Source organism: Balaenoptera physalus, assembly GCF_965194825.1.
Source record: "Balaenoptera physalus genome assembly, chromosome: 6".
Taxonomy (NCBI): Eukaryota; Metazoa; Chordata; class Mammalia; order Artiodactyla; family Balaenopteridae; genus Balaenoptera; species Balaenoptera physalus.
In genome coordinates, this window is record NC_138885.1 from 120,321,551 (window position 1) to 120,343,531 (window position 21,981).

The following is a 21,981-nucleotide window of genomic DNA, read 5'->3' on the forward strand; positions in this document are numbered from 1 at the left end:
TTTTTGGCTGCATTGGGTCTTCGTTGCTGCGCATGGGCTTTTTCTCTAGTTGCGGTGAGCAGGGGCTACTCCTCGTTGTGGTGTGCGGGCTTCTCATTGTTGTGGCTTCTCTTGTTGCAGAGCACGGGCTCTAGGCATGTGGGCTTCAGTAGTTGTGGCACACGGGCTCAGCAGCTGTGGCTCGCGGGCTCTAGAGTGCAGGCTCAGTAGCTGTGGCTCATGGGCTTAGTTGCTCCGTGGCAGGTGGGAATCTTCCCAGACCAGGGCTCGAACCCGTGTCCCCTGCATTGGCAGGCGGATTCTTAACCACTGCGTCACGAGGGAAGCCCCATAGAATTTAGGATGGGAAGAAAGAAAATAAAAACGCAGCAGGGGGGCTTCCCACATGTCGCAGAGCAGCTAAGCTCGTGCACCACCACTACTGAGCCTGCGCTCTAGAGTCCACGAGCCAAAACTACTGAAGCCCGCGTACCTAGAGCCCATGCTCCACAACAAGAGAAGCCACTGCAATGAGAAGCCCACGCACCGCAACGAAGTGTAGCCCCCACTCGCCGCAAGTAGAGAAAGCCTGCGAGCAGCAACGAAGACCCAATGCAGCCAAAAATAAAATAAATAAAAATAAATAAATTTATTAAAAAAAAAAAACGCAGCAGGGGGATGAGGGACATCGAAAACTCTGCCATGTGGAAAGGGGAGAGTCACTGAGCCTGAGTCCCAGAAGAATCTTAATTCCACCACTAATTAACTCCCACGTGACCTTGGGCAAAACACAAGAGGCTGCAATTTCCTTTTCTTCCTCTGGGAGTGGAGGCCTCACCTTGCCTACCTCACAAAGTTGTTGAGGGACTCAAAGGAGATAAGGGGTGAAGCTGCCTTAAGAACTACAGAGCAGGATACAAATGTGAGAGAGTAACATTTTTATCTCATAATTTTGCCCAAGGCCATATGGTGACTCCTTCTGTGGGGAAATAAGGCCAGGCTGGAACAGCAAAGACTTGGATTGGAATAGGGAGAGACACTTAGGAATAGCCCTGAAGATGCTCAGCATCTTGCTTTGCCTGTGGAGAACAACAGCAATTCTGGACTAAACGTGTAAGAAAGTTTATCTTGCTTAATCTCACAATACTACCTCTCCCCATTCTGCAGATGAGAAAACTGAGGCAAAGGAAGTTAAGTGCTAGAGACAGGGCTAACCTGAGCTCTAGTTCCCTCTGTTCTGTGATATTCTGAGTTTCCACCCAGAAGGCCCTGAGTTGACCTCTTGCCCTAGGACTCATCATTTCTGGTCCACTGCAGACTTTTCTTAGCCCCGCCTACTCCTCTTCCAATCCTCACCAACCTTGGGGGTGAGGGCGGTGCTGGAGCTCAGGCGGCTTGACTTCTAAATCCCCTCTCACCTGTGAGGGCCAGGCTGCACCACCAGGAAATGGAGTTGTGTGACTGAGCAACAGACACCGTGTACCCAGCGACCTGGATACCTGTGTGGGGCTACCAGCAGGCCCCTCCTCTGCCTGCCCATCTTGCTCCCTTGCTTAGGCCCAGGCCCAGCGCCTGCCGGCTGCACGGTAACCACGTCAACAGGCCTGCCTCTTGGGGCCGTTTCTAACAACGTTCCCGCCCCCCATCTCCCCGAGAGCAGACCAGAGAGGATAAGGAGGCCAGCAGCTGTGGGTCCATCACAGACCTGTCCCTGTCTTCCATCTTGCAGCAGACAGACAGACAGATGACCCCAGCCAGCCCCTAGCCAGGCAGCATGGTAAGCAGAGGTGGGGCTGAGCATGCAAATGAGGGTCCCATGGTCCGGGTGTTCATGGGGTTACAGCGTGTGGGCAAGTCAGGTGGGGGAGAGGGAGAGAAGCTTCCAGATGTGAGTGCAGCCCCCCAGATGTGCTGGTATGTTCAGGGGATAGAGAGGGACAGGCCATGGTAACTAGGACATGGTCTGAATCTGAGGGGCTGCTGAAGGGCTCTGAATTTAGGGGTAGGGAGAGTGGGGTAACCAGGACAGGGGCAGAAAGTGCAGGCACTTTCCTACAAACCTTGGGCCCCTGCTGGCCTCTGGTCCCACCTCCCGGCTGTAAGGACACATCCTCATAGTCCTGTCCTTCTGCTGTGCCTTGGTCTGACCCCTCATTTCAGCTACATATCAGTGGCGAGAGGGAGGGTGCTGTGTATGGGGCTCATTTGATATCTTTTACCCGGCTCCCCGACAGGCAGGATAGAAGGGCAGTTAGGAGTGTGGTTGGACCCAGACTGTCCCCTCTCTGAATATTCCTGGTTTTGCTGGTGACTTTGAGCAAGTAGTGTGACCTCTCTGAGAGTCAGTAAAATAGGATAATAAAAACACCTACCTAAGGGGGTTGTTGTGAAGATTAAAGGAGATAGTGTATGTGAAGCGCTAAGCACAGTGCCTGGCACCTAATTAATGCTTAATATACAGAACTAAACAACCTAATGACAAAGCCTGCTGAGTGTGAGATTATACTATTTTCACCGGCAAGAAAAGGGAATGGGAGCAGCTGAGGTGGGGTTTGAGGCCAAGTCTGTGTGATTCCAGGGGCTGAGTTCTTTGCCCAAACCCAGAGTGAGGGGCGTCGTTTCCAGCGACTCCGGCATACCCCAGGTCAGACACACCTTGCGTGGGCCAGCAGCTGTGGGAGCCAGGACAGGGTCTGGCTTTGTGCACAGAGCCTGGGCAGGCTCTGCGGTGCAGCAGCAGGTGCTGGTCCTGCCAGCCAGGTGATTGGTGAGCTGAGTCAGCCCTCCCTCCTGGACCTGGGGATTTCTGAAGTCCTTTGTCCCTAAATCCCTCCCAGATTAATTCATTACTTCCTCTTACTATGACCCCCGGGGTTGGGGGATGGGGAATTGGTAAGGGGGTCCAACAGGTATGGTGCACCCTACTCTGTGTCGTCCAATGAGCCAGGCAACTTACACACATTCTTTCATCTGCAGAGTGATTCTAGGAGGGGCTCTTGTTATCGCCCCACTTCACCAGGGGAAGACGCCCACAGAGAGGCAAGTGGGGGAGTAATGGGGCTGGGATACAGATGGTCTATGTATTAATCCCAGTCATCTAAAAATCATAAAAAGTCAAGGCCCTTGTGTCATATTTACAGAGTCAGAGAAGTGTAAAATTTATGGATAAAGCATCCTCATTAAAAAATTATGAAATATTTCAGACATGCGAAAAGGTATAAAGAATAATATAATGAACACCTGCTGCCCAGCTTAAGAATAGAATCCTTCTCCGAATGAATTCACCTCCCTCCTCTAACATTATTCCAAATTGGGTGCTAATATTTTCCCTTGCTTTCTTTATTTCTGTAATACATTCCAAGAATATACAGCAAATATAAAAATTTATCTCTAAATGATGCATACAAGTTAAAGATTTATATAAATGGTATTGTATTATGATTCTTCTTAATTTGCTTTTTTTTTTTTTTAAGACAATTTTTTTTTAAGCAGATATTCATTTTTAATTAATTATTTATTTATTTATTTATTTTTGGCTGTGTTGGGTCTTCGTTTCTGTGCGAGGGCTTTCTCCAGTTGCGGCGAGCCGGGGCCACTCTTCATCGCGGTGCGCGGGCCTCTCACTATCGCGGCCTCTCTTGTTGCGGAGCACAGGCTCCAGACGCGCAGGCTCAGTAGTTGTGGCTCACGGGCCTAGTTGCTCCGTGGCATGTGGGATCTTCCCAGACCAGGGCTGGAACCCGTGTCCCCTGCATCGGCAGGCAGACTCTCAACCACTGCGCCACCAGGGAAGCCCTTAATTTGCTTTTTTTCTGTTAAGAATTTTGGGAGGTAAGATTCTTTTTTTAAATAAATAATTAATTAATTAATTTTATTTTTGGCTGTGTTGGGTCTTTGTTGCTGTGCGCGGGCTTTCTCTAGTTGCAGTGAGCGGGGGCTACTCTTTGTTGTGGTGCACGGGCTTCTCATTGTCATGGCTTCTATTGTTGCGGAGCACGGGCTCTAGGCGTGCAGGCTTCAGTAGTTGTGGCATGTGGGCTCAGTAGTTGTGGCTTGTGGGCTCTAGAGCTCAGGCTCAGTAGTTGTGGCTCACGGGCTTAGTTGCTCCGCAGCATGTGGGATCTTCCCTGGCCAGGGCTCGAACCCGTGTCCCTTGCATTGGCAGGCAGATTCTTAACCACTGCGCCACCAGGGAAGCCCAAGATTCTTTCTTGTATTCATCCATATCCACTTCTGAATCATTCTTTATTCATTTTCTCCTGTTGAAGGACATTTAATTGGCTTCCGTCGCTGTGGTACTGTGACTGTTCTTGCACCTGTTTTCTTGTGTACCTATGTGAGAATCTCTCTAGAGCAAGAGCATCTTCAGCTTTCCTAGATGTTGCCAGATCACCCTCCAAAAAAGATGCACCACTTTGGGCTTCTAGCAGCAGTGTGAGAATTCTCATTTCGCTACATCCTCCACATGATTAAGCCTTAAAGCTTGGGGAAATTTGATGGATGTGTGTGCTCGTTTTGTTGTTAAGGTCTGCCGTAAATACTTCTCAAGCAGGAAGAAACATTCTGGGATCCTACTTACCACACTGTCACATATCTGTTATCGTATGAAACGCTCCCTTCCCCAGACAGAGAGTTTCTTAAGCGCAGGGACTGGGTATTAGGTGTTATGTATCCCCAGTCTCCGCCCAGTGTCAGGCAGATAATGGAGGCTCAATACATGATGAAGCAAGAGGGTCAAGTCTTTTTGACGCTCATGGGGCTCCCCAGGAAGGGCAATGACCTTTCTCTTTTTCTAGGACCAAGCAGGTTACCCCAGTCCTGCTTCAGGGGCCAAGAACTCTTTGACCAGCCTTGAGGCATGTGAGGAAGAACTTTCTTCCCAGCCCCTCATCACTCCAGAACCACACACACCCAAGAGGAAAGAACAGCACACACACATCCATTCCAGGCCCACTTTCCCCTTCCTTGCTGGCATTTCTAGCCGTAACACGAATCCAGAGTCCTTTCTGCTTTTCTAAACCTCATCCTTGTCCCTGATCCCTGAAAGCTCACTTGGATCTTGTTTTCCTTACTAATGGCCCCTAATTTCTTTCTGGACATGGGTGGGTTGCCTATCATGCTCTGTCAGACTCATCTGAGCCCCTCAGTGTTCCTCAAGATGCTTAGTCACTGAGCAAAGACTCTATAATCTTAGAACTGGTCACATCTTCTGCTTCCCCTGAGGGTTTTGCCCCCCGCCACTGCCCCCCACCCACGGGACGCGGGGCACGGAGAGCAGAGTCCAGGAACTCTTGCTCTCAGCCAGAGAACCACTCAAGGAAGGAAGGCAGGAATCGTGTCCAGGCATGATACGCTTCTCTCTGCCCTTTGTCCACTCAGCGTGAGTGTATCTCAGTCCACGTGGGGCAGGCTGGAGTGCAGACTGGCAATGCCTGCTGGGAGCTCTGCTGCTTGGAACATGGGATCCAACCAGATGGGCAGATGCCCAGCGACAAGACAATCGGGGGAGGGGATGACTCCTTCAACACCTTCTTTAGTGAAACTGGGGCTGGAAAACATGTGCCCCGGGTGGTGTTTGTGGATCTGGAGCCCACTGTGATCGGTGAGTGATGACCAGCCCCTGCCACGGCCTTGTCCCAGGTACCACAGCAAGTCCTTCTCCATAATTGGAGAGCACTGGTTTGTCGTTCCCAGTTGCTGCAGCGAATCAGAACTCCAGCTCTGCTGTCACTCAGCTCCAGAGTCTCAAGGTCACTCCACATCCCTTTCCTTTTCGTTGAAGTACACTTAAAGTCAAGGGCAATAACAGCAGCCTGAATGGGACTCCTCTAGGGTAGAACTTCGGGCCTGGTGACCCCACCCCTTCTGGGTACCCTGGGGCTCCAGGAGCCAGGCTGCAAGGGGAGGGGGACCGAAAATTCTGCCCATTGCGGATGAGGCTGGGATGGGCACGTACCGCCAGCTCTTCCATCCAGAGCAGCTCTTCACCGGCAAGGAAGATGCTGCCAATAACTATGCCCGTGGCCACTGCACCATCGGAAAGGAGCTCATCGACCCGGTGCTGGAGCGGATTCGGAAGCTGGTGAGAGAAGAGCTGAGGGCTGGGGAGGGGGGAGTCTGGATTCCTGTTGTGAAGTGGTCTGGAGACCAGACGGGGGAAGGGCAGCCTCCGTCCTTGGGAGAGTCTCCTGGACAAGAATTAAACACGCAGGATCAGGACTAGTGAGGAGGGGAGGCAGAGTGTGGGCTCCAGCCTGGAGCTGGGTGTCCCTTTTATCTGCTATAGTAAGCGGCCCGATGCTGGGCAGAGTGGCTGCGAGTTGATAGGCTGCCTGGCCAAGACATGAGCACTCATAAACAGTCCCGGAACGTCACCGTGTGTTGTAGGCTGTGGGCAGAAGGCCCCGTGAGAAACAGATCCAAACAATACCGGCTCAAGGCTCTCCGATCAACTTCAGCCTCCAGCAAGGACGGGGATCAGGTTCCTGGCTTGTTAATCTCAGGAAGGAAGCCCTCCAGAAACATCTGGTTAGATCAGGGGGCACGGGTAGGAAGCCGGGTGGAGTGGGCAAGTTATGATGACAAAAATGACCATGGCACAAGAGTCAAGAGAGCTGTCTGTGGAAGGCTTCAGGAGGTTTGAGAGAGGAAGAGAGACAAGGAGGAGAGAGTGGGACCTCCTTATCAGGGTCTATTTTGTGCCCTTGGAAAGGCCTTCCAAGGATTTTATGAAACTTTTGGGGAAATCTCAAACAGCACATGCTGGTTCTTTGCTGTTGGTCAGCTGTGCTTCACATCCCATGTTTCGCTTCGCCTTCACTTTCTAGGCTGACCAGTGCACAGGACTCCAAGGATTCCTCATCTTCCACGGCTTTGGAGGGGGCACTGGCTCTGGCTTCACCTCACTCCTGATGGAGCGGCTCTCTGTTGACTATGGCAAGAAATCCAAGCTGGAGTTCTCCATCTACCCAGCCCCGCAGGTGTCCACAGCCGTGGTGGAGCCCTATAACTCCATCCTGACCACCCACACCACCCTGGAGCACTCAGACTGTGCCTTCATGGTGGACAATGAAGCCATCTATGACATCTGCCGCCGCAACCTAGACATCGAGCGCCCGACTTACACCAACCTCAACCGCCTCATCAGCCAAATCGTCTCCTCCATCACGGCCTCCCTGCGCTTCGACGGGGCCCTCAACGTGGACCTGACAGAGTTCCAGACCAACCTGGTGCCCTACCCTCGCATCCACTTCCCCCTGGCCACCTATGCGCCAGTCATCTCTGCAGAGAAAGCCTACCACGAGCAGCTGTCGGTGGCAGAGATCACCAATGCCTGCTTCGAGCCTGCCAACCAGATGGTGAAGTGTGATCCCCGTCACGGCAAGTACATGGCCTGCTGCCTGCTGTACCGTGGAGACGTGGTGCCCAAGGATGTCAACGCCGCCATCGCTGCCATCAAGACCAAGCGCAGTATTCAGTTCGTGGACTGGTGCCCCACGGGCTTCAAGGTTGGCATCAACTACCAGCCCCCCACTGTGGTGCCCGGGGGTGATCTGGCCAAGGTGCAGTTTGCCGTGTGCATGCTGAGCAACACGACCGCCATCGCTGAGGCCTGGGCCCGCCTGGACCACAAGTTGGACCTGATGTATGCCAAGAGGGCGTTTGTGCACTGGTACGTGGGCGAGGGCATGGAGGAGGGTGAGTTCTCCGAGGCCCGGGAGGATATGGTTGCCCTGGGGAAGGATTACGAGGAGGTGGGCACGGAGAGTGTGGAGGGGGAGGGAGAAGAGGAGGAGGGGGATGAATACTAGGGGAATCCTTCGTGTCTGTCCTAAATAAAGTGCTATGGCCTTATTGTCTCACAAATTCCTTTTCCTCTTGGGAAAAACCATGTGGGTGGGGGGCTTTTCCTTCATAAGAGATAGGAAGGCTGGTATCTTAGCCTGGGTTCCCCAGAAAGCAGATCTGACTTCAGATTTCATTAATGAGTGCAATTCCAGGGAGCAGAATGGGGGCCGAGGTGGGTAAAGCAGAGAAGGAGGGAGAACTCACCCTAGGGAAGATGTAGCTGGATAAATGGCATCTCAGACCATTCCCTGGGAGAGTGGGCAGGAGGGGAGGTGAGGGTGGGGAATTTCTGCACTGGCTCCATTCTTCCCTTGGTTAAACCTTCGCCTCATCAAACATTAACTTGCCTGTACTTCAGGTTGCACACACTTGGTCTGCAGGGTCAACAGGGAATCCCTGGGCAGGAGGCGAGGCGCTGATAGGTTGTCTGTGTGAAGCTGGTCCGAGCTGCACAGGGCTGCAACAAGAGCCTGGTGAGGCCAGGGGATCTGAAGTAGTGCCTTAGGGTAGTCTGATACAGCTGGTCCTCACTAGCCCACCCTCCTGTCTTCTTCAGTGTAGAGTGTAGAGAGTCCGGAAGCTGGCATTAAGGCAGAAGTGGTACAGTGGAAGCAACAACGGGGGAATGGGGGTCAAGGGGGAGCTTACCTCCCTGTAATCTCCATCACATTCATCACTTTTTGATAAAGACAAATCACCTTTAAACTATTCCACATGCACAGCTTTAAGCCCCCACTTCCAACCAGGTGGCTGCCCTAAAATCCTTGTATGTGGATTTTCTGCAGCGCCTTCTGGGTTAGGAGGATAACTTAATTATTTAGGAGCCCATTTTGGCTGAATAGCTCAGCTATGTCCTCCAACCCATTTTTTTTTTTTTCTCTGAAAGGACTGAATTTCAAATCTCTGTCATGTGTCTTTCTCTCTATTAACTGGTTTCAAATTTGGGGAAGGAAGAGAGGTTATTTGGGGAGCCTTTCAAACCCCAGAAAAAAATCGCTGTCATTTATTCAGCACCTACTGTATACTAGGCCCTGCATCCATACGATCTTCTTTAATCCTGAGGTAAACGCAGTTATTGTACCCACCCACTGGACTGGAAGCTCCATAGGAACAAGGCCTGTTCTATGCTCAGGACCCAGAACGCTGTCTGACACATAGATTCTCAAATTTGTTAAACAGACTTGTTCAATGAATGCCCATTTTATAGATGTGGCGACTGAGGCTTGGAGAAGTCATGTGACTTGCACAAGGTTACTCAGCTAGTAAGTGGAAGAGTCGGGATTGACACCCAGGTCAGCCTGGGCCAAAGCTTATGCTGCTGCCCTCCCCTTCCTAGGGTGTCCTCCCCTCCTGCCCTCAGCAGACACAGGCACTTCTCCAGACGCCACCTCTTCCAGGCCTGCCAGCTCCGCAGTGCCCAGACAGTGACTCAGGTGCCTCGAAGGCAGGAAGGGGGTGACGCTTGACACTTCCCTGCCCAGGCACTGTGGTGGAGGGCATGTGGGGCGGAGGAGGAACCCAGCTTCCAGGGCTGAACAAGGGCAGAGGTGTCTCTGGGGCCAGGTTTTGGGGTTGTCAGTGTCCTCTAAAAGCCCCCTGCCACTGACATCCAATAGGTGAGGTAAGGGTTTGGGAGAGGCCAGGAGGGAGGGCCCTGAGGAAGGTGAGATCTTTACCACCCAACATGGCTGAGCATCCACAGAGGTGGCCAGGCTCCCCACCTGATGGCTGTACCAGCCAGCCCACCCTGGGCAGCTGGATGGCCACCTCTTCTCTGACCCCGTGAGGCCTCCCAGCTACTAACTCTGCAGGCAAGCCCTGGCAGGCCTTGGTTGGACTGGGTGTGGGTGTGGGGAGGTGGCAACCCAGATCTCCATGGGACAGCTGGGAGCGCCACCCAGCCTGGCTCCTGGGGACTCCCTCAGTGCAGGGGAATGCTGTCATCCCTGAGGCTTCTAAAGCCAGGGTACAATTACCTCTTGCAGGCAGACACAAGAGACAGAGCCCCAACCTTGGATTCCACCCAACACATTTACTCCCTCGCCTCTAATGTGTCAGGAGCATGCCTGCCTCCGAAGCTGCATTCCCTCCTGAGCATGCCTGCCTCCGAAGCTGCATTCTCTCCTTCGGGAACGCCACCTCCCCCTGCTGGCCTCAGTGTTGCCATTTCTTCCAGGTTAGATCACAGTCACCCAGAACCCATCCAGCACTGGAGACCTCTCCCTCCTCTAGATTCTCCCTCTTACTGGCTGTCTCTATCACTCATTCAGTACTTGGCATGGACTGCCTTGTACCATAGCACTTAGCTTGTTGCTGATATCCTATTTCCCCAGCTAGATTTAAAAATATTACATTTGACCAGTTACTATGTGCACATGCTTCAGTATTCATAAGGTACCAAAGAGATTTACAAACAGCAAAAATAAGTTACCTTCATTTGTTCCCCTCTTGGCAGCCAGCCACCACTGTTCACTTTTTTGGTTAGTACTTCCTTCCAGACATCTATGTATATACTAATGTGTGCACACGCATTTAAATACACTTTGCTCTGCATCTTGTTTTTTTTACTTAACAATAAATCTAGAAGATGGTGCACATCAGTACATATAGATATACCTTTTTCTTTTTGGTGACAATATAGTATTCCACAGTACATTGTACCATTGCTTATTTAACCAGTCTGCTATTAATGATATAGTATTTAGGTTGTTTTTAATCTTTTGCTATGAAAAGAATGTTGCAACCCTTGTACATGCTTCTTTGCACATATGTACAACCACAAATTATTAGAATTGGCATTACTGGGTCAAAGGCTATACACCTTTAATTTTGATATATACTTCATACTGCTCTCTTTAGAAGTTATATCCAAATACCCCTCCTACTACCAATGTATGAGACCGCCTGTGTCCATACAACATATTACACTTTTTGATCTTTGTCAATCATCCGAGAAGTGAAAGTATTTTGCTGCAGCGTTCCTTTATATTTCTCTTGCTATGAATGATATTGAGCATCTTTTCATGTTTAAAAGCCAGTACTTTCTCTTCTGTGAACTGTCTTGTCTGTGCCCTTCACCCACTTAAAAAACTGCATTGTTTTTCTTTTCTCATAAATTTGTCTGAATTCCTTGTGAACAAAGGAAATTAACCCTTTGCTTGCTAGATGTGTCCCACATAATTTCCCTTGGCTGTCATTTGTCTGGGTCCCAACGAGGTTTTCATCTCCCTGAGTACAGGGACTGAAACTTAAAGCTCTTTGTATTCCTATTCTTAATATAAAACCACATACATGTTAGGGTGCTAGACAAATGTCTGTTGATATAAGAGAAGTAAAAAGAAAGAGATTTGGAAGATTTTGGAGTGACCTAACCTAATCTATTCCTTCCTCTTATGCCAAGGTCAGTCAGGACTGGAAACAGCAGGAATTAACTCTGGCAAAATAAAAAAGAAAAGGAACCCCCGACACACACACATATACATACAACACACACACACACACACACAATTAGAGAGACACTGGGTAGCATACAGAATCAATACAAGGGCTGCCAAACAAGTCTCCGCAAACAGGTAGGCACCAAGGGAAGTTGGGCAGCCAGCACCACAGTCAAGGTCAGGGCACAGGACAGCCTGCTTAAAAAGCCCCTGGCCCCTCCACCCACTGTAGTGAGGCCTCCTCTCACCCAGGCATCGAGGCTGACATTTCCTCCTCCAGACACTAGAGGCCACTGCTGGCTCTGCTTGCCACCACTGCAGAAATGAATTCGCAACTGCCCCTGCTTCTCTGTGACTTGCTCCAGATTCAAAGACCCAGTTGGAGCTTCCGACTGGCAGAACATCCGGCTTTTGCCTACACCTTGGAACCAGGAAGTCTGGGAGAGCAAGTGTCGGGTTTTGTGGCAGGTAGTGGCCTGGCTCCCATCAAAGCCTACGCAATGGGAATTTGCCAGATGTAGGTAGGTAGGAGGCTCAGACTGTGAGCAGCCAGGAAAACTGGACAAACGCACACCAGGCTCTTCTCTCACGTCTGGCTCAAGCCCTTCTCTTTGATGAAGCATTTCTGGGTCACCCAGCCTAAAATATTCTTCTGGATTCACATAACCAGTATTGCTTGGGCCAGTCATGATGCCAGAGAACTTTTGTACCAAGACCTACTATGTACCATACCTCATTTGACTTTCAAACAGCCCTAGGCGTTACCTGTATTTAGGGAGGAAAAACTGAGTCCTTAGAGGTTTTCTTGTCACACAGTAGTACCAGGTTGCAAACCCAGGTTTGTCTGTTTCCAAAGCCTTGGGGTTTCCCAGTGGTCTATACTGATGGGCTGGTAGTTGGAGCTCTGTGAAGGTAGGGATTGGGCCGCAGTCTTCTTTTTACATCCTGGCAGCATCTACAACATAGAAGATGCTCAATTAATGCTTGTGGATTGGCCTGGATATCAAGCGGGAGCCAGTTCTAGAAGGTTCTCTAACTTTCCCATGAGGCCTGAAGCCAGAAATCACTCTAAGGTGGAAGAGGTCTACTCAGGATCAGTTTGGAAAGAAAAACCTCGAATCTGGGGAACTTCCTCTCCTTTCTTTTCCCCCAAATTCCCATTAACCACCCATTAATCCCATTAATCTCCCAAATGTGTCAAAACTGTTAATAGCATGTTCCCATCTGTTCATTATTTAATCATCCAATGGATATTTTTGAACCCCACTACTGTCCTGAATACTCTAGTGAGAAAAAAGACATAATCTCTGCCCTGTGGAGTTTGCATCCTAGTGGGGGAGGTGACTGTCAATCAAATAATCAAACAAATAAATGCTCTGACCAGTGGGAGGAAGGTTGCCAAGAGATGCTATGAGAGGCAGGTCTGACCTACTCAGGGAAGTCGGACAGCCTCTTCTGAGGGCCGGGGCTAGAGCAGGGATCTGAAGAAGGGGGAGGATTTAGGCCCAGAGGGGAGTCTGTGAGCCCTTGAAGTGGTGATTTCCTCTGGGTGAGTAATCCTCGGTCATCGAGCCTGTCTTTAGGAAAGCCACAGAGGGACCAGAGGCTGGGCGGCTTGTTTGTCCGCGAGTGCGGCACTCCTGGATGGAGCCTGCCGCTGTCTCCCAGGTCCTATCTGGGGATGACGTTGTCCTGGTGCAAGCCCAAAATAGCCGGCTCCGCCTCCATCTCCCGGCAGCCCCTGCAGCAGCACACACACCCCCCTCCCTCCACCCCCGAAGGTGACAGGCCGAGCCGGCGTCCTCTGGGTCTCTAGTAGTTTCCGTGCCGCTGACGCATGCTTGCGCGCACAGCTGGGCCTGCCGCGTCCTACGCAGCAGCCGCGAGCCGGGCAGCCGGTGCCAGACGGTTCCCGGCGGGGGGCAAGGGCGGGGCGCTCCAAGAGGCCAGGGACTCCCGGCGGAGGAGGTGCGGGCGGGGGGCCCCGGTCAGGCTGGGGGGCCCTGGGCCGGGCTGCTGGCGTTTGGGGGCTGCGATAGGGCTCCCCGGCCCTGGGCCCCGAGATAGCCCGTGGCACCGGCCTGCTAGGGCCGATAAGGCTGCCCGAGGGAGCCGAGTCACCGGCCGCGAGGAGAGCCAGCGGGCTCCGCGGCCCTCTGGGAGCGCCTCCCGCCGCCCCCGGGGTCTCCAGCCCCGGGGAGGGGCTCTCGGTTCTTTCCGCCTGACCGTACCTTCTCTACCGCAGCCTCAAGGAGGCCCGCCTGACGACTGACGAGTTGCCATGGCATCCTACTACGAGATCCTAGACGTGCCGCGAAGTGCGTCCGCTGATGACATCAAAAAGGCGTAAGTGCCTCCGCTGTGCACCAGAAAGCCACTCACCCCCCCTCCCCCACCTCCACCACCCTGGGGCCCTTCAGAGGCGGGGCTGAGAGAGCCAGGTCGTTAGAAAGGATTGCGGGCCTCCCTCAGAGAGTGACCCCTGTAGGGAGGAAGGAGACCCCTGGATGAGTAGGAGAAAGTCTACAGCGTGAAGCGCCGCTGGGAGGTGCAGTGTGAGCTCTTTTCCAGTACAGCCCCCCCATCCCCCCCCTTCCCCTTTATTCCTACGCCAACCCCCAGCCTCTAGGTGTGGGCTTTCGCAGGATGCAGTGCAAAGATGCTCAAGCACTGTGCCCCTCCCCCTCCCCATGGCCACATGTACCCACGTCCTTAGCAATCCCAGCCCCAGCGAGCCCCAGGGAGGCGTTAGGCCTGGGGCTTTCTCATCCTCACGTTATCATCCTCTAATACAAGTATATAGTCCCATCACTGGCTGCAGAGGGGCGAGACAGGGACTCCGTTAAAACACTGCTGCAGGGGCAGCCCTAGCAGCTGGCGTGGACCGGGATCTGAGTGGTGGAAGGGCTATGGTGGGCTAACAGGAAGTGGGTCATTCTGTTCCCTAGTGGGAAGTGCATGCGTTTGTCTCCTGACCCTCCCCTCTGAACCCACTTCTTGCAGGTATCGGAAGAAGGCTTTACAATGGCACCCAGACAAGAACCCAGATAATAAAGAGTTTGCTGAGAAGAAGTTCAAGGAGGTGGCCGAGGCATATGAAGTGCTGTCGGACAGTAAGGCCCAGGGTCAGGGGGCAGGGCAGGGCAGCACCTGTCACTCCCACTTCATAGCCCCCTCACGCTCCTTCCCAAAGCCATGCTGCCACCACCCCAGTCTCCTCCATGCCTTTTTCAACCTGGCATTTAAGTGCCTCCCTCCCACAGGGACTCTGGGATTTTTTTTGTTTGTTTGTTTGTTTGTTTGTTTGTTTCAATTCAGAGGAGCACCTACTGTGTGTCAAGCACCCTTTTATTCTTCCCCTGATCCCCTGTCTCAGTGTCTGCTCCCCAGGGTCTGCTAGTTGCAACATGGATCCTGACAAGGGGAAGGAAGCAGGGCAGGTAACCAAGGTGTGCCGAGCCTCTTCTGTGCCAGGCATTGGTAGTTGTAATCTCCGTGAGTCCTCACAGCCATCCTGTGAGACAGGATTTATCACCCCCATTTTTCAGGCAAGGAAACTGAGGCTGAGAGAGCTGAAGTAACTTGCTTGAGGAGTGTGACTCCAGGTCTTTCATTCATTAATTCAAAAAATATTCATTGAGTGCTTATGGTGCCGGGCCCTTGTTGGGTACTGAGGAATGATGGAGGACAAGCAGGCAGTACAAGTCCTGATGGGTTTATCACAGTCTGGTCAGGGAAGGCCAACATTAACCAAGTGAATGCATAGACAAGATTATTCCAAAGGAACGTAGCAGGGTGATGTGATAGGGAATAGGATATAATAGGCACCAATTTTAGGTAGTCAAGAAAGGTCTCTCTGTGACATTTAGGCTAGGCCCTGATTAATAATAACATAGTAATAATTAGCTAACATTTATGAAACACTATGTATCAGGCACTGTGCTAGGTGGATTATCTTATTTAATCCTTGCAACTCTGAGGTCGGTGCTGTTATTGTGTCCATTTTACAGATGAGAAGGAGCCACTATGTGAAGGGCTGAGCTGCTGCTAAAACCTATAGCCCATGTCCCCTGTGCAACCTGCTGCCCCCCAATTGTCAGTCTCTGGCCAGTCCTCTGAGGGGCCTAGCCTGGAAGGTGGGGAGGCCGTCATCCCAGAGGGAGGGAGAAATGATCTGTTCTCTCTTTCCAGAGCATAAGCGTGAGATCTACGACCACTATGGCCGGGAAGGGCTGACTGGGGCAGGTAGGTGGAGCGGGGGCGCCCAGGGATGGAAGTGGGTCAGGGAGGAAGGGGGAGGGCAGATTCCTGCAGTGGATGCTTGCTCTCACTCTGCTCTCGAGGCTCCTGGAGTCTCTGTGCCTTAGGGGGGCCCCTGGCTCAGGGCAGGGTGCACGCCCTAAGCCCCCTCCTCATCCTGCCTCTCCTTCAGGTACTGGCCCGTGTCGGGCGGAAGCTGGCAGTGGTGGCCCTGGCTTCACCTTCACCTTCCGCAGCCCAGAGGAGGTCTTCCGGGAGTTCTTCGGGAATGGTGACCCTTTTGCAGAGCTCTTTGGTGAGTGGACTCAGGAGGCCTCTGACAAGCTCGACTTCTCCCTCCAGGCCTGCTCTCCATCAGCTGGGAGGCCCTTAGGCAGGAGGCTGAGAGGGAAGCAGAATTCCACGGACAGAAGATTTTGTGTGGGTGGATCCAGTGAGCTCTGGGACAGAACCTTACACATTCCAGAACCCACGTGACCCTATAGTGACACTTCAGAGACTCGCCTTATTAAATGATAACAATAATTCATTGTTAAACCTCCACAGTGACAGCCATGAAAGCAAGACTCAGAGCATCATGGGACAGTAATAATGCCGTTACAAACAACAACAGATACCACTTTTTTTAATGGTTAAATGAACCCTGTGAGGTAGATAATTTTATCCGCATTTACAGATGAGAAAACTGAGGCACATTCAGATGACTTGCTTACAGTCACACAGCAGATGGCGGAGCCGGGGCTTGTAGCTGTGTCTGCCTGACATCACACCAGCCTTATCTGCGTAAAACTGAAGGAGCTATTCCCCACCCCCCTTCCTTTATTCTTCATAGTGGCCAGAATTGACCAGGGAACTTTTTCATATAATAATACTAAAAAGGAATTTAATTTATAAATCAGTCCAAGCAAAAAAGAAAAAAATCAGAAATGTACCCAGTTGCTTAGCAGCTTATATTTCGAGACTTAAGAGCAGGGTTCACACATTCTAGGGGTGGGGGGGATCTTTTCACCAGATGATGTTCATCTGCTTACTCGTTGCAGACGACCTGGGCCCGTTCTCAGAGCTTCAGAACCGGAGTGCCCGACACTCGGGCCCTTTCTTCACCTTCTCTTCCTCCTTCCCTGGACACTCTGGTAAGTGCCGTCCCTTCCCATGCTTGCAAGAGTTTGGAGTCCTGGAGCCCCTCGCCTCAGCTTGTCACTTTCCCACGCCTTCTCTTTGTGCCTCCGGAACCCCGCCTCTGGGCAGCTCTGCGGGGAGACCCCACAGAGGTTCCTGGTCCATTGTGAGTGCAGCCTGCCTGGTACAGCCTCTGTCTAACATCCTCTTCTCCTCCTCCTCCTTCTCCTTTGTCCCAATGCCAGATTTCTCCTCCTCATCTTTCTCCTTCAGTCCTGGGGCTGGTGCTTTTCGCTCTGTTTCTACATCTACCACCTTTGTCCAAGGACGCCGCATCACGACGCGCAGGTAAGGGCTCCTTCTGGGACCATACGGGGTGTGGGGTGGGTGGGGGTGGAGTGGAGCCGCATACGACTGGAGAACAGCTCCCTGAGGGCAGAGCGCAGACTGCCCTGTCCACTGCGACGTCCCAGAGCCTGGACAGGCGCCCGCAGGACTCGGGCATGCCCACCGAATGAACCGTGCTATCTCCCCCAGGATCATGGAGAACGGGCAGGAGCGGGTGGAAGTGGAGGAGGACGGGCAGCTGAAGTCTGTCACAATCAATGGTGAGGAGTGGCTCTGCCACCCAATCCCGATCGGGAAGCCCCAGGCCCCAAAGCCCCTTCCCCTAACTGCTCCTCTCTGAACTCCCCTGGGGCAGGGAGGCCAGACTGACAGGGTCGGAGATGGTGATCCCGGGGAAGGGGGCTGGGACAGAGAATTGTGGAGTCTCAGAGGGCCAGCTAATCGCCGTCATCATGAGTGGGGTGCCTGGAGTTTGCAGAGCACTTGACTATTTTTAAAGCACTTGCGCACATACCACATCCCTTGTATTCTCAAAACAGCGGGGGGGAAAGCAGGGCAGTTTGCGTTCGCCCTACTTTTCGTTTGAGGAGACTGAGCCTCAGCACAGCTAAATGGCCCTAACTCCCAAGTAGCCCCAGGCCCAAGGCTTTGACCTACTTAGCAAAGGGTAAAGCCAGGAATAAAACTCAGGACACAGGGCTCCTGGAGCTGAACTCTTCTTCCCACAGCGCTGCCACGCAGTACAGGATGGTCACCATGACTACCCTTTTATGCCTGCCGACTCTGGGAGCTCTGTGTGCTAAAGGCTCTTCATGGGCTGTCTTATTTAATCATTGGAACAATTTGACCATGCAGGCACTCACGTCATTCCCATTTTATAGATGAGGAAAGGGAGGCTTAGGGAGGTTGAGTAACTTGCCAAAGGAGACAGCTCATACCTGCTGGAGCCGAATGCCTGGCCATGCTCATAACCACTATGCTAGGTGCCAACATGCATGCACACCAGTTCCAGAGGAGGGGCTGTAAGTGGTCAGAGTCGCTGCTGCATGAGGCAGCCTGGCCGGATTCCTGCAGCCTGGATCAGAGGGCCTCATGGTGGCTGTTACTCCCACAGGTATCCCGGATGACCTGGCACTGGGCTTGGAGCTGAGCCGTCGCGAGCAGCAACAGTCTGTCACCTCCAGGTCAGGGGCCACACAGGTCCGGCAGACCCCTGTGTCGCGACCCCCTGACAGCGACCTCTCTGAGGATGACGAGGACCTGCAGCTTGCCATGGCCTACAGCCTGTCAGAGATGGAGGCGGCTGGGAAGAAACCAGCAGGTGGGCGGGGGGCACAGCGACGACGGCAGGGGCAGCCCAAGGCCCAGAACCACCATCCAGGCACGGGGGAGACCCATGAGGGTGCAAGGGGTGACACAGCCAAACCCAGCCCATCTCCGGAGGAGAAGGCCTCTCGCTGCCTCATCCTCTGATCACCAGGCCCAACCCACCCGATTCAGGGGGCCAGGGGTCCTGTTCACTGTCAGGAGAGCAGAGAGGGGCGTGGCCTGAGTTGCAGGAGCCCCTCTCCACCTCCGTGCTCCCTCCTAGGTCCACCCCCCTCCAGCGTGGAGTCAGGATTTGCTGTGCTCAGCCCACGGCTGATAGGTCCCTGGCAAAGCCCAGGGTGGGGGGCCTCAGGGCAGTGGGAGGGCCTGAGGAGCCAGGATTCACTTATTCTTATTAGACAGGGAGTTTAAAAGGGGCATTAGTGGCTTGGGTCAGGCCTTTCGTGCCCAGGTCTTCTGCCACCTGTGTTGCTGATGATGTTAAGGAAGGAGGACTTGGCCTGAGGTTCTCTGAGCCAGAGTCGGCAGCCACGGCTCTCCTTGTCCGGCTGCAGACAACCCCACCCTGGTTTCTGCGCAGTGTTGAGCTCTGACGTCTCTGTTGCTTCCCTCCTGGTGCTGCTTCTCCCTCGCACTCTTCTCTCTGCAATTCCCCGTGGGCCGCATCGCTTGCTTTCACTGCCGTCTGGCTGGGACTCCCTTCTTGCTTCCCCCAGAAGGCCTCTTTGTGGCGAGGAAGATTCTGTGGCCAGTAGGGCCATAAGGTCTTCCGGGGAGGCTAGCTGGGTGGGGCGGGAGCCTCTCGGCCGTCCAGATTCGGAACCGGAGCCTACTCCTCCTCCCTTCCTCTTGCTGCCTCAGCCTGCCCCAGGCCTCGGGACTAGCCAGAGGTGAGGCCGGCTAACCCTGGAGAGGGGGGATAAGGCCAGGTTGCCCCAGGAGGGAGGCTTAGGAGGGGACCGCACCCCATCCTCCTGCACCATGCATCAGGGCTCAGGGAAAGGCCACAGGGCTAGCCCAGGGCTGCATGCTCAGCTCCGTCCTCCACGGCTTGCTGCTGACCCTCTCTCCTGTCACCCCGCCCCCACTCTCTCCCCAGATGTGTTCTGAGCTGGATGTCCGGGACCCAGAATGGCTGCACAGTTCCAACAGGACAGCGCCCAACCCTGTGCACTGGGAGGGGACCCTCCATTCCTCTCCCTCGCCCATGCTGAGCGTAGAGCCGGGCCTGGGTGGTGGGTGGGGGCTGGGTGGGAAGTAGTCTTAGCCTGTAAACGCTTCCCTGGGGGGGGGGGGTTGGTGCTGTCTCTTGGGGACTACAAGTCCCAGAATGCAACGCACTATGCCTCCTTTCTGTTAGATCATGCTTGGGGGAAGTGGTGCACAGTTACGGAGCTGTGCATCTTGGGACATGTAGTTCCAGCCCTGGTCGGCTTGTTAACTCACTGTGAGATGGGGAGATCGTGTCCTTTGATTTGTCCCTGGCAGGGGTGGCAAGAATGTGGATGAAGGGGTAATGGTCTGAGCTTTGTTTCCCCTGACACCTCTTGCTAGCGCCGGGGTTAGAGTGTACCAATCAAGGCCCTGTGGCATCTCGGAGAGGCTCTTTTTCTGTGGGCACTCCCGGGGTCTGAGAATGAGCCACGGCTGATTGGCTAAGCAGGGCGTGGTCTCAGAAGGCTGACAGGCGTGGGAGCTTGGAAGCTAGCCGTCTCGGTGGTGAGAGGGGTGTGTGTGTGTGTGTGTGTGTGTGTGTGTGTGTGTGTGTGTGTGTGTGTGTGTGTGTGTGGCTGGAACTGGTGTGTGATGGGTGCTCTGGGCATGTTGCTGCTTGTATGGCTTCTTCGGCCTCTGACCCCGCTGCCTGTTCTTTCTCTCCAACACCACAGAAGCTGCCTCTCCTCCTCCCTCCCTGGGGAGCCCGGTGGCTGGGGAGGGGAGTGGTGGAGCCGGGGTGTTGTCAGACCCTGTGCCGTTGAGTCTCAGAGACCTATCAAAGCCAGCGGGGCTGAGCTCAGACCAAGAGGGAGACACTGGAACTCAATAAAGCTGAGTTTCGAGAGTTTGGTGGTGTGCCGTGTTCCGTGTGCTTCCTTCCCCGGGGCGGGGGGAACCCTGGGGGACCAGCGGGTGACACACCTCCCTTTATTGCCCAGGCATCCAGAGGTTGCAAGCTTTCCAGGCTGACAGCAGAAGTCCCCTCTTTGACCAGGTGGCCCTCTCTAAGTATGTTGTAGAAGTCCATGAAATGCTCGCATTCTTCTGCCCTCACTTCTTGGGGCCCCACAGCTGGCTTTCCCCAGGCAGCTGTTGTTCCCCTTACGCAGGGTGCCACCACCCAATACTCTGCGGCACAGCTAGGACCAGACTGAGTAATGACTTGACTGAAAGCATGGGGCCAACAGAAAGCTGGGAACACGTGGTGAAAAATCTGTAAAACCTTCTCCCAAGGCCCAGAGAACCCTCCACAGGTCTCCTTAGCTTAAGGCCAGTGGGCAGTGTCAGAGGCCTGCCTCTCTCATGTGGAGTGGCACATGTCCACCCCACCCAGGGTCCAGGCCCCAAACTCATCAGGGCCCCAGGGAGGAGAGAGCCAGTTACCTCTCCCCCTTCTCTTCCAGACACCTGCAGAGATGCCCTCCCAGCCACCTTTGACAAGCACCTTTCTATTGCCAAGCAGGGAGGTGTGGCTCCCCACCAACTCTCTCTTCCATTCCGGGATGAGCACTTGGCTTCATCTTCAGTGGCCAAAGGGTCTATATTGTATTTTTCTCAAAGCAAGGAAGCAGCCTGCCCTGAAAGAGGAATTTCAAGCCTCTCTCTTGAGAGAGAGAATCTACTAGAAGTTTGTAAAATGGCTGTTCTGCCCACTTCCGGCCTTTGAGATGACAAACCAGTGGTGTTGAACCTCAGCAGAGCACAGGTGAGGGGTGAAGGGCCTGTGGTCCACTCACTGGTCCCTTCGCTCCCTGCGCAGGACGGGTGGTACTCGCCCATTTTTCATGTGACGGGTCTGAACCTCGGCAAGGTTAGGTGGCCCTAACTCCCGAGTAGCTCCATGCCCAAGGCTCTCTTGCCTCATTTCTACGTCTACCACCTTTGACAAGGACACCTTATGACATGCAGATGAGGGCTCCTCTGGGGCCATAAAGGGTGGAGCGTTTTGGGGGAGGGGGGAGAAAGTGCCCCTTGCCCCCAGGTGAATGGCTGTTGTCACGTCTCATAGGCCTGGCCTGCGAGTCGCTATCAGAGTTTAGCTACTTTTGCTTAAGGTGTGGCGAGCACTTTGCCTGCATCACCTCGTTTAGTCCTAACCTCAATCCTGCTCGACGTACATTATTCCTGAGGCCGAAGGACATGAAGCAGCCGCCCAAAAACTGAGAGGACCGGCAGCAAAGAGGTCAAGCATGCCTGCGTTCGAATCCTAACTCCACCACTTAACTAGTTGTGGTACCTCGGCCAAGTTCTGTGCCGCTCTTCGTCTGTAAGACGGGTCTAATAATTGGCAGCGTGTCCTGAAGATTAAACAAGTTAATGGGTGTAAAGCACCTTGGAGACTGCCAGACACATAGGGAGCACAGCATAAAAAAACCACTGCCTAATTGTTATTAGCTACCATTCAAGCCTTGGAGAGCGTGACTCGGCAGCCTGGCTCTCCCAT

At 53.3% G+C, this 21,981-nt stretch overlaps 2 protein-coding genes and 1 long non-coding RNA gene across 5 annotated transcripts; 2 read left to right on the forward strand and 1 right to left on the reverse strand.

The window, feature by feature from the left end:
* The first annotated feature begins 1,738 nt into the window (after window positions 1-1,738).
* On the forward strand, window positions 1,739-7,805 carry LOC309663141 (tubulin alpha-1D chain-like). Its single transcript, XM_082466629.1, has 4 exons — window positions 1,739-1,756; window positions 5,359-5,581; window positions 5,955-6,061; window positions 6,807-7,805. Exons 1-4 carry the CDS (start codon window positions 1,754-1,756, stop codon window positions 7,788-7,790), a joined length of 1,317 nt encoding a protein of 438 aa, XP_082322755.1. The 5' UTR covers window positions 1,739-1,753; the 3' UTR covers window positions 7,791-7,805.
* A 118-nt stretch (window positions 7,806-7,923) lies between these two features.
* LOC309663153 lies at window positions 7,924-12,813 on the reverse strand. Its single transcript, XR_014265126.1, has 3 exons — window positions 12,693-12,813; window positions 12,030-12,219; window positions 7,924-8,284 (listed from the first exon to the last, which is right to left on the reverse strand). It is a non-coding gene; the product is annotated as an uncharacterized lncRNA (long non-coding RNA).
* A 265-nt stretch (window positions 12,814-13,078) lies between these two features.
* On the forward strand, window positions 13,079-21,962 carry DNAJB2 (DnaJ heat shock protein family (Hsp40) member B2). 3 transcript variants are annotated; one of them, XM_082466633.1, is made up of 10 exons: window positions 13,079-13,232; window positions 13,510-13,610; window positions 14,268-14,377; window positions 15,456-15,509; window positions 15,697-15,819; window positions 16,565-16,657; window positions 16,889-16,991; window positions 17,181-17,251; window positions 18,106-18,312; window positions 20,942-21,962. In XM_082466633.1, exons 2-10 carry the CDS (start codon window positions 13,546-13,548, stop codon window positions 21,202-21,204), a joined length of 1,089 nt encoding a protein of 362 aa, XP_082322759.1. In that variant the 5' UTR covers window positions 13,079-13,232; window positions 13,510-13,545; the 3' UTR covers window positions 21,205-21,962. The 3 variants fall into 3 exon arrangements, with proteins under 3 accessions (XP_082322759.1, XP_082322761.1, XP_082322760.1); XM_082466635.1 differs by lacking the exon at window positions 20,942-21,962 and adding an exon at window positions 19,420-20,382; XM_082466634.1 differs by lacking the exon at window positions 20,942-21,962 and having other exon boundaries at window positions 18,106-19,535.
* Window positions 21,963-21,981: the final 19 nt, after the last annotated feature.